The 13722-nt window shown below is 41.2% G+C and overlaps 1 protein-coding gene across 2 annotated transcripts in view; it reads left to right on the top strand.

Moving 5' to 3' along the window:
• Positions 1–13722, top strand: part of MYBBP1A (MYB binding protein 1a) — an 89882-nt gene that overhangs the window by 50584 nt on the left and 25576 nt on the right. For both annotated transcript variants that reach the window (XM_026672390.2, XM_087943836.1), the window contains exons 22-23: positions 1080–1211; positions 3593–3661. In XM_026672390.2, coding sequence (XP_026528175.2) covers positions 1080–1211; positions 3593–3661 — 201 coding nt within the window. The remainder of the gene's footprint in view (positions 1–1079; positions 1212–3592; positions 3662–13722) is intronic.

The following is a 13722-nucleotide window of genomic DNA, read 5'->3' on the forward strand; positions in this document are numbered from 1 at the left end:
TAAGCTCTTAATTTATTTCAAGACTGTTGCTAGTTGCTAGTTTGCTGCTTCTGTAGCAATCTTTTCAGAAGACACAGTAAGCACAACGATAGAGCATAAAATGCTTTAAATTGAGAAAAAGATACATGCAATTTTACAGGTATTCCCCAGGTTATGTCAATCTGTCCCAACATCTCCTCAGTCACACGATGGTGATCTGGATGATGGGCAGCTTATAAGCTCACTCTTATCACTTAGTGCAGGGGTCCCCAACCACCGGGCCCCGGACCGGTACCGGTGCGTGGAACATTTTCTACCAGGCTGCCGGTTTGCTGGGCGCCGCCATCTTGTTTTGATGAGAAAGTGCTTCCGGTGAGCTTTTCCGGTTGGAAAGCGGCATTTGGGTCCTGAAGGAATCCTCGCGCCTTAGTTTCATCGAAGTGGGGGCGGCTTCGAACAAAACTAAGGCGCGAGGATTCTTTCAGCACCCAAGGCAAGGCGAGCCGAGCGACTGTCCCGAAGCTGCCCTGAAGCCCATCGACAAAGGTACAAAGGAGGAGTTGAAGGTGGCAGGGAGAAGCGGGGGACGGCGGCTGGCTGGCCGGTCGCTCGGCTCGCCTTGCCATGTGTGCTGATGCCGGTACCGGGCCGCAGATCATTTTGTGATGCCGGTACCGGGCCTTGGCACAAAAAAGGTTGGGGGCCACTGACTTAGTGTATAAACTCACCCTTATCCCAGGAAGCCAGCAGGGAAGGTCACAGTCGCCATTTGTGACCTTCCCTGGTGGCTTCTCCAGAAAGTTAATGCTGGATTTGAAAGTCTTGTTAATGCAATGAGATGATTCATTAAAGCCGAGGCATTTCCCCCCCTAGACCCATGTGAGTTCCACTCTGCTTCTTTCTAGCAATTTTTTGAAACCTGTGACTTCGATATGCATTCCCTATTTTCACACATTTACAGGCAAGCCTACCTGTAAATCATAATTTTATTTCCTGCTTTGTGTCACATCTTGCGCAGAGCTATTTTCAGGAACTGTTGAATTGCGGTAAAGATAGATGACTTGCAAAACATGTCATCCTTTGCCTTTTTACTATTCTAGCATATTGATCTTGGCAGTGTGGATCTGGAACGGGTGACTGCCGTGTACAAGGGAGCTTTGAACTTGTTTCTGACAAAACGCAAGAGCCCGCTGACTGGAGCCATGTTTCTTGACCTGTTTGAACGCCACCCGGTAGGTAAAATGCGTCGCTTTCCCATTTTCCACATTACTTATTACAGGTTGTGTTCCCTTAATGACCACAATCAATTTTGGCAACTTCATCACTAAGTGACGTGTTTGTTAAGCGAGACACCAATGTGACTGTGATGGGATTAACAGATTAACAGAGTTGGAAAGGACCTTGTAGGTCATCTAGTCCAACCCCCCGTCCAAGCAGGAGTTCCTACACCATTTCTGATAAATTGCAGTCTAATGTCTTCTTGAAAGCCTCCAGTGATGAAGCTCCCACAACTTCCGAAGGCAACTTCTGTTCCACTGGTTGATTGTTCTCACTGTCAGAAAATTTCTCCTTATTTCCAGGTTGAATCTCTCCTTGTTCAGTTTCCATCCATTATTCCTTGTCTGGCCTTTGGGTGCTTTGGAAAATAGCTTGACCCCTTCCTCTCTGTGGCAGCACCTCAAATATTGGAAGACTGCTATCATGTCTCCCCTGGTCCTTCTCTTTACTAGACTAGCCATGCCCAGTTCCTGTAACCGTTCTTCATATGTTTTACCCTCCAGGCCCCTAATCATCCTGATTGCTCTTCTCTGTACTTTTTCTAGAGTCTCAACATCTTTTTTATAGTGGGGCGACCAAAACTGGAGCAGTATTCTCTAAGAACCTCATTTCCATTTCTGTTGTTAAGCAAATCACCCACAGTTATTAAGCAAGACATCAAACCGCCATGATTTGCAGTTTTATTACTGTCTTCTCCATTGTCAGAAGCCAACTGTGAAGCACATAGTTGGCAATCATGTAACTGTGGGATGTTACTATGCTCATAAATACCTTCTGGTTGTGAAGCATCCAAATCTTGATCACCTGACAGTGATCAATACTGCAACAGTTGTAAGTGTGAGGAGTGGCCATAAAAGTTACTTTTTCATTGCTATTCTAATTTCAGACAGTTGCTAAAAAGGGCAGTCGTTCAATGAGGACTACCTTTATCGGCCTTGGTGAAGGCATTTGCATGTTTATTTGTTGCCCATCAGATGCATGTGAGGAAAGCATCCTCCCTCAAAAGAAAGGCATTTTTTGGGTTTTTTGACCAAAGAGAAGTCTTCCATATCCCAATTAATCTACTTTAGGATGGTAACTTTGAAAGGTATTGGGGCTTCAACCCCCCTCCCCCCCTACATTCCAACATTGGCTGAAAATTTTGAGAGCTGTAGCTAACACATTTCTAGGGAGCCCAAAGAGGGCTGAGTAACCCAGGGGTGAGTAACCATGGCAACTTTATGACCTGAGGACTTCAACTCCCAGAATTCCTGAGCCTGCATGGCCAGTTTAGGAATTCTGGGAATTGGAGTCCATAAAGTTGTAAAGTTACTATAGTTGTGCACCTCTGGACTAATTTATGATGGAATTGACTTTCTTTGTATGGTTCCTTCTTCTGGCATGGTGGCACATAGTGGCACATGGACATCGTGGCACAAATATCAGAGGCACATACTGGACAATGCCTGTGATGTCAATAGAACCAGAGAAGAATAACCTTTTAATGCAACATCCTGTTTCTCACAGGATATAAATAGGACATGAAGGAAGCAGCCCAGGGGTGGGATTCAATTTTTTAAAAAATCGGTTCTGTGGGCATGGCTTAGTTGGTGGGCGTGGCTTGGTGGTCATGTGACTGGCTGGGTGTGGCCAACTCAATATCACTCACATCAAGGCACGCATCTCCTCACCTGGCCTCTCATGACTGTGGGGATGCTGCAACAGTCATAAGTCACTTTTTTCAATGCCATTGTAACTTTGAATGGTCACTCCGCAAAGTACCAATAAAGGAGGGGAAAAAAACTCCAGAGAAGTTCCTGAGACAGGAAGTCTAGTCTTGCCAAGAATGTAATAAGGCTTAACAGAGAGGCATTTTCTGTAAGCAACACCAGAATGTTTCCTTCCTACCTTCTTAACAGGATTAGGCCAGTAATTTCTTCTATCAACTGGTTCTCCGAACTGCTTAGAATGTTAACAACCAGTTCTAGCAAATAGGTGCAAACTGGTAAAATCCCACCCCTGAAGCAGCCTTCTCCAATGGTTGTTTGCTCAGAAATGGTATGCAGAATTAGTATTCAGAGGCAATACCTCTGAATGTGGGGGATGTATGTGCCATCCCACTTAATAATGTTGATTGTTTCTGCTATAAATTTGCCTACTCTGCTTTTAAAATCCTCTTCCACCTCATGTTGTGACAGCGAGTTCCACTAATTACCTTCTTCCTTTTGTCTGATGTTTTTTATCAACTGAACTGAATGTGGGGTGTTTTTTAAGAGAGTTTTTGTTGTCTGTTTGCAGAATATATTCCCAAATATGGTTCAGGCCTATTAACTGCTAGTCTTTTGTTTCCTGACAGATGATGTGCAAGCAATTAATTGAGGTAGTTGTCAAGTCGATCACGGATGGGGCCCGGCAGCACCAGCAGGTAACTGCAGATGCAAACCAATTGAGAAGGGAAAATGTGTTTTAGGCAGTGGGTGATCCAGTGGAGATTATACACTAGGCTTACACCTTTCACCAAAAGATAATTTTGTTTCTTAGGTTTTAGCATAATAAAATGTTTGAACCCAGCCACTCCCGCTTGTAATACTTGCACCCTAGCGTTAGGGAAACCAGGTTATTAAGGCTTTTCAATCTAAAAATTAATTATGGTTTAGCATAATTTGTGAGCCCAGGTTATGAGTGAGTTCCTGACTCATTCCTTTCCCCCCTTAATTTACAAATTTCCTTTATGGCTGATATTATACCTGTGTCGCTGCTAATTATGATTATCATCTATCAAAGTTCCTAACATAATCACGATAATGACAGTTGCGTTACAATCAATCACACACAGAGTCTTAAGATTGGGACAGGTTATGCTAAATGCTGTTTGAAGAAGGTCCGAGAAGACGATCACTCACAATTATTTTTCCTCCTACGCATTCTTGTGTTGGGCTTCTGTCATTTGTGTTCTGTCTTTTCTCATCCTAACCAATCTCTTTCTTAATTAGGATCTGTAAATTAGCAAATCCAATTTTTGTTTGTGTCTAGTTACTAGCTTCAGCAATAATGAAGACATAATGCTAAATCATGATTAATACTCAGAGGGGAAGAGGGAGACACCCAATAGCTCAGTCCTACCTATCAACTGTTCAAGGTGGGAAAACGTCCCACCCACCAAATGTTCCCAGAAACCAATCCCTTTGAAGGAGATAGGTGGTCTAGAACCACAAAATATAAATAAATAAATAATAAATAAACCCTCAGCCAACATGGCTATTGCAAGGGATCCTGGGAATTAGTCCAGCATCTGGCAGGCTACTGCCTTAAAACTTCCTCAGACAAGCATGACAAAATACTGAACAACTAGGATGTGTCTGTCGTAGTTTAGTTACGTTTCTATGTCTATGATTCATAATGGCTGCTGACCCTTTCTGCAGTCTGCCTCCCTTAGCAGTAGCAATAGCACTTAGGCTTATATTCTGCTTCATAGTGCTTTACAGCCTTCTCTAAGCAGTTTACAGGTTCAGCATATTGCTTCCAGCAATCTGGGTCCTCGTTTTACCGACCTTGGAAGGATGGAAGGATGAGCCAGTCAGGATCGAACTGCTGTCAGTTGGCAGAGTCAGCCTGCAGTGCTGCATTCTAACCATTGTGCCCTTCCATGTGATGATGTTGCCACATCTTTGAACAGGCTCTTCCCCTTTTCTCTTTCCCCCACCCTGTTTGCCAATTGTAATAACTTCAAATAAATATTAGATGGAACAGGACAAGCTGGTAGAGCTGCTAAAGGTTGCCTTGAATGTCTAGCTCGTAGTGCGCTGTTGGCAATTGCAGCAGTTATAATCTCAGGACGTGCCTAGAATGTGGAATGATGTAAGTAGATTGTTTTCCTGGTAGTCTCTGTGCTTCATATAATTGTTTCTCTGATACTGTTCATAATTGCTGATGGTCTGCTTTCCAAATTCCACACCAAACAAAAATGGCTGGGATTTTCAGCCCTACACCCCACTTCCCACTAATATAATTTGATTTGATTTCTTTGGCTGTTTCTTCTAATCACTCAAGTCAAAATGATTTCTTCAAATCATTCTCCCTGTGTGAATGCATGTGTATGCGTGTCGTGTAGGGGGAATTCTCTTGGTTTTTGATTCTTTCTTGTTTCCCTGATTCCAGTATTAATTTATCCCTGCGTTATGAGCAATTTACATATTCATGCTCAAAAGTACCGTTAATTACCTGGTGTTTCCTCCCAGATGAGTGAACACAACAGGAATGGAGCTGTCACTCTTCCAGAGTTTTAGAAGGTGTTTACTGCTGAATCATTCCTGTGATTAAGATCAGAATAGCTTTCCATTAAATACATACGTTGTCTTTTTAATCACAACAATGCTTGAAACACTGAAATCAGCTTGATTGAGGCAGCTAATAAATATAATAAATAATTAGATCAGCAGTAGCAATTTTTAAATGTCATGGTTTGCTGGGATAATGTAGCTAAAAGTTAATCCAAATATTTAAAAATATACAACTATTTTGTTTAAATAAAGGGTGCCTCCATGATGAATAGCTGTGTTCTGCTTATAGTAGTTGTAAAACTAATTCTTGTATGGTTTTGAAAGCTTTTGGCATAGATGTTTCCACCAGTTGGTAAAAACATTTTGCATACAGTATGGCCTGTAATAGAGTAATTTTCACTCTCAACTTTTAAATTTGCTGTGCCTGCTGCCAGGCATAACTTTCTGTTTTTCTTTCTTGTCGCTCTAACAAAATGCAACTAGCGCATTTAATAGCAGGTAAAATGTTTCTATTTATTACATTTTTAAAAAAATTCTACCATTCTTCCAAAAAAAAAAGTAAGAGTACTATAATTGTCTTCGCCTCTCACCAATCCTAAAAGGTAGACTAAGCTAACAGAGGGCACAAAGGGCTGATAGATGACAAGGAAAGACTAGATATAATCAATCAATCAACCAACCAACCAATCAATTAATAGGTGTAGCATTGGTTTTGAACCTAGGTCTTCCTTCCCTCTTTCAATTCTCATATAAATTGTATTCATGAGAATGATATACTTGCTCAAGGATAACAGGAGCCATTGGGTTGCTCAACCCAATTTGAATTATAAGTTAACCACAGCATGCTAGGCTAACATGTGATTAGTTAGCTTGTCATCTGGTGTATTGTGTGCATACAGCCAATATAGAGGTTCACACTGAAATAGTGTGTGAAGTGGGTTCTAAGTATTTGCTGCTGCTGCTGCGTATGATTGATTGGAAGCCTGTATCCCCCATCATCCCTATATACAGGAGTTCTGGATACATAAAGAGATGGGGGAAAGATTGTTGTGGGCTCTGCAAAGGGGAGTTGATATGTGACCCCCAACAATGTACTCCCGAACACATGATCTTTTGCTAGTGGCTGGAGGGTACGTCTGATCCAGATGGTCCCTTTAGCATCACTTCCAAGTGAATTTATTTAAGAAAGTGCACATTTCAAAAGACGCCTTGGTTTCTGTAAGACAGGGGCATCAAAGGGGATTTCTTCAAGGGTTGATCAGCATTGTAGTTCTCCTCTGTGGGCTGGCCAGGGTGACAAATCTGGCAAAAAAACCATTGTAAAATGGGGCAAAACTCACTTAACAAATTTCTCAGTTAACAGCATAAATTTTGGGCTCAATTGTGGTCTTAAGTTGAGGACTACCTGTAATGACCTACGAATAAAGTGTTTCTCTCTAGCTTGTTATACATCAAGCTAAGCTATAGATACGTCATTTGGAGGGCCACGCTTATTCTTCAGGGATCATGCATACTCAAAAAAGGGGCGTGGCCAGGACAAAAGCTAATTTTAATTTAATTGAAATGCAATTAAAATTATGTTAAAGGAAGTATGATAATTCAGCCCAAATACAGTAGATTCAATCAGCTTCTCTTTAGTCGCCTTCAAAGTTAAAACTTGATGGCAGATTCTGGAAAGGCACTGAGGGGGTATGGCATTGAGTATGGGAGGCCTGCAGTACAAGTGGTCTACAGCAGGGGTCTGCAACCTTGGCAACTTTAAGACTTGTGGACTTCAACTCCCAGAATTCCTCAGCCAGCTTGTTGAAGTCCACAAGTCTTAAAGTTGCCAAGGTTGGAGACCCCTGGTCTACAGAACTGAGCTAAACTGGTTTATCTAAACACGGTTTATTGAATGATCCAGTATTGATTAACTTTACTAATACACAGAAGGATTGAAATGGTACTGCCTTTCCTGCCTGAGCTGGGAGTTGGACCTCTAAGTTCCCTTCTAGCTCCTTATTCTCTTATCTATACATATATAAGCAAAATACCACTCATGCATCATCACAAATTCTCCAGAACTGTAAAGCCTACAAACTTGAAATTTGGCACGTATGTTCCTCTTGGCTTCTAGATGCTCACTAAGAAATGACCACCAGAGCATTAGTATTTCCTATATTATTATTAACATGCTCTGATGCTAAGGAGTTCTACTCTCCCTCCCCATCTGAAAAGAAATCTGTTCCAAATGCAAAACGCAAGCAGTTTCAGTTTTAGTTTCACAGCACCCAATTAGCTTTAGTACAGAACAGTTGAGCTAAGCCATGCCCAGGCTCCTTGCTGTCTCCTTGCTCACACAGCAAATACTGTTTCAGTTTTCAAACAGCCCTCATCTCTCTCACACACTGATAGGACGCTAGCCAGATGAATACCGATGGATGCTGGTAGGCAGAGGCAGAATTTTTTCCCTTTATTTTCCTTCCCAAAAACTAAATGCAACCACACAGTTTCATAGTGAAGCACAGGTATCGAGCTAGTCTTTTTTAAACCACAGTGACTGGGTTTACACAGCATGGAAGCTCAAACCAAACAAACAACTCATGTGTTACCTATAACAGGGGTCCCCAACCACCGGTTCCCGGACCGGTACCGGTCCGTGGATCATTTTTTACCGGGCCGCAAAGCTTGGGCACCACCATCTTGTTTCGATGGCGCTTCCGGGTTTTCGGTTGCTTCCGGGTTTTTGGTTGGAAAGTGCTTCCGGGTTTTTAGTTGGAAGGCGGCGTTTGGGTGCTCGCGCCTTAGTTTCGTCGAAGAGGGGGGCGCGGCTTCGAACGAAGAGCCGTCCCGATGGTGGTGGAGTCTCGCGTTACTCAGGTACCGGTCCGTGGAAGAATAAATAATCGTGAAACCGGTCCCTGGTTCAAAAAAGGTTGGGGGCCACTGACCTATAAGGTACCAATAGCAATGTATTCTCGTAGCAAGCCTTTAGTGATTATAGAGGGTTCAGTTGACCAAGGGAACTGGCAGAAAGAGTGATGGGGCAATCAGAGAATGTCTTGAAATAGAAAACGGATCAATAACTGATTAGGAGATGACTTCATACTCTCTGCTATAGCCAGAGAAATCCTGATTCATTGAGATTAAAAGGTTCAGTGCATGCTTTAAAAATATTAAATTACTTGCATAAAAATTCAGGTTCCAAAGTATGTGCATTTTATGCTTTTTTTCAATTCTCAGTGAGTGCATTTGGCTGAAATCCTAAAGAGCAACAATATCTAGTCTTTAAAAAGTGAAAGAGCGCTTAGCTCTAGTTTCCTGTTTTCCATATTTAATTAGCTCTCTCTTCCTATTTTTAAGGAAGCCGCCTACGTTAGACAAAATGGAAAAGAGTTAAGTCCTGCTAAATGGAAAAGGCTCTGGCTTCAGGCCAGGCGAGCGCTTCTTAAGCAATTTTAATTTCGAGCGAGCCAATTGATCGTTTTCTCTCTCTTCTTAAAATTCAGGAGAAACAGTGCTGTCTCATTTAGTCGCATTTTTGATTCAGTTAACCTGTTCCAGTCTTAGAATGTCAGCGTTTGTTATACATAGAATTTATGCAAAAAAGTCATATGGTACACCTGAAGCCTGCCAATTGTTATTTAATTTTTTAGACACAAATCCCTTTTCACCCTTATGGGTGGTCTTGTATGATCTTCGATCTCAAGGCCTCTACCAGAGGCCTGAGAATTTGAGGGTTCTGCACAGTTCAGATACTCCTCTGCTTACGACCATTTGTATATAGGTAGTCCTCAATTTGCAACCATAATTGAGACCAAAATTTCAGTTGTGAAGTAAGACATCTTTTTTATAGTGTGGTGACCAAAACTGGATGCAGTACTCTAGGTGTGGTCTTACTAAGGCCTACTAGAAGTGGTATTAGTACCTCACTTGATCTTGATTGTATCCCTCTATTTATGCAACTTAGGATTGCATTAGCTTTTTTGGCTGCTGCTGCACACTGCTGGCTCATATTTAGCTGGTTGCCCATTAAAGCTCCAAAATCCCTCTCACAGTTGCTGCTATTAAGCCTGGTTTCACCCAATTTGGGTGTACTTTTGGTTTTTCTTGCCTAAGTGTAAGTCTTGACTTTTCGCTATGTTGAATTTCATTTTGTTAGATAGGGCCCAGTGTTCAAAAGTCTGTCAAGATCCATCCTCTTGAGTTCCTCCTTCAGGTCCTGGCATTTCTCCAGCTATTTATATTCCTTTTTCCCAATGTTGCTGTCACTTGGCACCACTACATCTATCACCACCACTGTCTTCTGGTGCTTGTCTATTATAAAGGTAAAGGTTCCCCTCGCACATACGTGCTAGTCATTTCTGGCTCTAGGGGGCGGTGCTCATCTCCACTACTAAGCCAAAGAGCCAGCGCTGTCCGAAGATGTCTCCGTGGTCATGTGGCCGGCATGACTAAACGCCAAAGGCACATGGAACGCTGTTCCCTTCCCATCAAAGTGGTCCCTATTTTTCTACTTGCATTTTTACATGCTTTCAAACTGCTAGGTTGGCAGAAGCTGGGACAAGTAACGGGAGCTCACTCCGTTACATTGCACTAGGGATTCGAACCACCAAACTGCTGACCTTTCTAATTGACAAGCTCAGCGTCTTAGCCACTGAGCCACCGCATCCCACTTGTCTACTATACTACTAGTCTATTGTTATACTGGCTGGATAGCATAGAGGTTAGAGCTCTGTATTTGATGTGGGGCACTGAAGTTCAAATCCTGGCTGGCACCTACCTTACCAGTAAAGGCCCACAAGCAAAGAGCCCTTAATGCTTCACCTGCCTACCTCAAAATATGAGAGTGATGCAAACTAGGAGAATCAAGCCAGCTCCAACATTCCCTGGATTAACAAGGTTTGCATCACATGTTGGGTAACCAGGAAAATCTGATGATTAAGTGGGCTACCGGAACAAACCATACATGAATGAGATGTGTGTGCGAGTTTGTGTGTGCACAATAAAAATAAGATTCATTCACAAGAAAGTGTTACAAATTCTGTCATTATCATATTCATTTTATTAGAACAGAAAATATTTTAATTTCATTTAGGGATAGAAGATTGATCTAGCCTTCTTGATAAACTGTAATTAAGTTGATTGTGCTTGAATCTCTTTCTTAAAGGAAGTTCTTTTGTTTGAGAAAATCAGTTTAAGTTGACAAAAAGTAAGAATTGGGGAGAAATTTGTTCCAGGCATGTTCTACTGTAATCTTAATCAACCCTACCTAAGTATCAGTGCAAATTGAACTGCAACGTTCAATTTGGTTTAATATGTACGCTTCATATATTTCAGTGTTTTGCAATTTAAAAATTGTACACATGTCTTTGCATTTTAAGATGAAATACAAGCATAAAAATGTTGTTAGGGATGAGAAAGAAGCTTTTGGCTTCTTAAAACTGACATTGATTATTAGCAGCTGGACTGTAATCCAAGATACTATATGATATAATAAAAGTGTTAATTTTTAGGCTCAATACGATTCTCATTTGTTGTTACTAATCTGATGTTGGATGAAGGACAGCTGAGTTCCCATTAAAATGGATAATCAAATTACCCTTCATTCTTTTCATATGTATGTTTCTACAAGGTTTTTCATTCTTCCAATGTAATTTGCAATTTACGTCTGTTCTTCAACATAAAGATTTCTCTCTCCATCCTGAACAGTATGCAAAAGCATAGCTGGCAGGTTATTATGTTTGTGTCACATTAGTTTATCTGCTCTTTAGCAAGACAAACGTCATTTTACAGTTACTAGCTTTACAGTTAGTCCTTGACTTATGACCTGCCACTGACTGACTGCTTGAAGTTATGACAGACTTACCTTGGGGCTATTTACATTCTACATGTGAAGTTCCAATGGTTGCCCCAACCAGGTCATGTGACCGAACTTTGTGCATTTGGCAGCACAGCCAAATTTATGGCCATTTGCAGTGTTCTGTGGTCATGTGACCACGTTTTATGATGGCTTTGTTGAAAATGGCACTTACTTCCAATTTTTGGCAAAACCACACCCATGGCAACCCATTGGTTTGCTTAATAACAATAGCACTTAGACATATATATCACTTTACAGTGCTTTACAGCCCTCTCTAAGCAGTTTACAGAGTCAGCCTATTTTCCCCAACAATCTGGGTCCTCATTTTACCCACCTCGGAAGGAAAGCTGAGTCAACCTTGAGCCTGGTGGGATTTTATCTGCCAAATTGTAAGCAGCTGGCTGCAAAAGTAGCTTGCAGTACTGCACTCTAACCACTGCGCCACCGAGGCTATGACACAAAGAAACATCACAGTCTAATTCTAATGTATACATACTACATACATGGCGGGGGGAAAAGAATCCTGCAAGTTTACAAGATGGATGGCATAATCCAGGATGCTGCAACCTAAGTAGACAAAATTATTTTGTTAGTTCAAGGTCATTGAGTATGGCGCAGGATGAAATGAGGATCTTACTTTTGGAAGGATCGTGATTGGGCCATGTGATGACAGCCAAGGGAGGATGGATTTGTAGTTTGGGAAATTGTAGGAACCCTGGAAACTTTCAGATTTGGAATTCCACAGATGTGCCAGTTACTATCCTAATAAGGGTACTTTTGAGATATGTTTTTCTCAGAGTAACTGATTGGAATGGAGGGTTGCTGGAATGCTGACATTTAAGGTAGATCAAGCGACAACCATTATAAATATAAGTCAGCTACCAAATGTCTGAATTTTTTAATCACATAACCTCACAGATGCTGCAATGATTGTGTGAAAAATGGTCACAAGTCACTTTTTCACTGCTGTTGTAGCCTTGAATGGTCGCAAAATGAACTGTTGTAAGTCGAGGACTGCCTGTCCGTGAATAAGGACAACCAATGAGAGTTACAACTGAACCCATATGTACAACTGAACCCACACATGCAACCTTCTACAATGCAGTTGCAAATCTGGGACTTGAACAACTAGTAACCAACAACACTAGACTTAACAACTGCCTCGATCTCATCTTCTGCAATAGTTTGAATTCAATTTACAGAATACAAATTAAAGAACCCTTTTCCAACAGTGACCACAACATGATTGACTTTTGTCTCAACCTACGCCCACACAAAAATCATCACAACGACGGAATCCCCAATTATAACTTCAAAAAAGGCAACTATGATCTTATAAAAAACGATCTCTCATCCCTTGATTGGCAATTTCTATTCACTGGATGCAATACTGTTGAAGATATTTTTACTTGAAGTCAAAAGAGTCATCAAACTATATGTACCAACAACAACTCCCAAAACCAGAAAAAACAAATTACCCAAAACAATAAGGAAGCTTCAATCCAAAAAGAAATCACTTTGGCGGAAAAACAAATCTGATCACGTTGCCAACTTCAAAAGCTGATACAAAAATTTATGCCACCAGATAAAAACTGAATGCACTAATTAGCACATTAAACAAGAGGAAAACCTTCTACGCACCAATTCCACCCGTGCTTTCTACAATTTTGTAAACAACAAATTAAAAGACTCAAGGTCCATCCCACCCCTGAAAGGACCTAATGGTAAAGACTGCAACGACGACACTATTAAAGCCAACCTCTTTAACACATTCTTTGGCTCAGTATTTGTAAACAGCAATGGATCATGCCCAGTATTTCCTAGTTGAATCACAGACAACTACAATGATCTAATACTTATCGATTTTACAGAAGGCAATGTTGAAAAACACTACGCAATCTAAAACCATCTCTATCTATTGGACCGGATGGAATATGTGCCTACTTCTTCAAAAAACTATCCACTGCCATAGCCAAACCTCTAAGCATAATCTTTGAAAAATCTTTCAGGACCAACTCCTTGCCAAAACTATGGTCACAAGCCACAGTCATCCCCATCTTCAAAAAGGGAGACCCCAGCCTAGTTGAAAATTACAGACCAATCTCCTTATGCTGCGTCACCTGTAAAGTCATGGAATCAATTATGAACCAATCCATCATCCTCCACTTAGAAACAAGCAACCTACTCTCTAATAAACAATTTGGTTTCAGAAAAAAACTATCATGTAATCTGCAACTCTTACACTGCAAAAACATATAGACTACACAACTCGATCAGGGCAAAGCAATAGACGCAATCTACATAGACTTCTGTAAAGCCTTTGATTCAGTGGTGCACGACAAACTACTCCTAAAACTAAAATCT

The sequence above is a fragment of the Notechis scutatus genome, chromosome 1, assembly GCF_049901735.1.
Source record: "Notechis scutatus isolate UNSWTSFEM ecotype Mainland chromosome 1, rNotScu1.2, whole genome shotgun sequence".
Classification (NCBI taxonomy): domain Eukaryota; kingdom Metazoa; phylum Chordata; class Lepidosauria; order Squamata; family Elapidae; genus Notechis; species Notechis scutatus.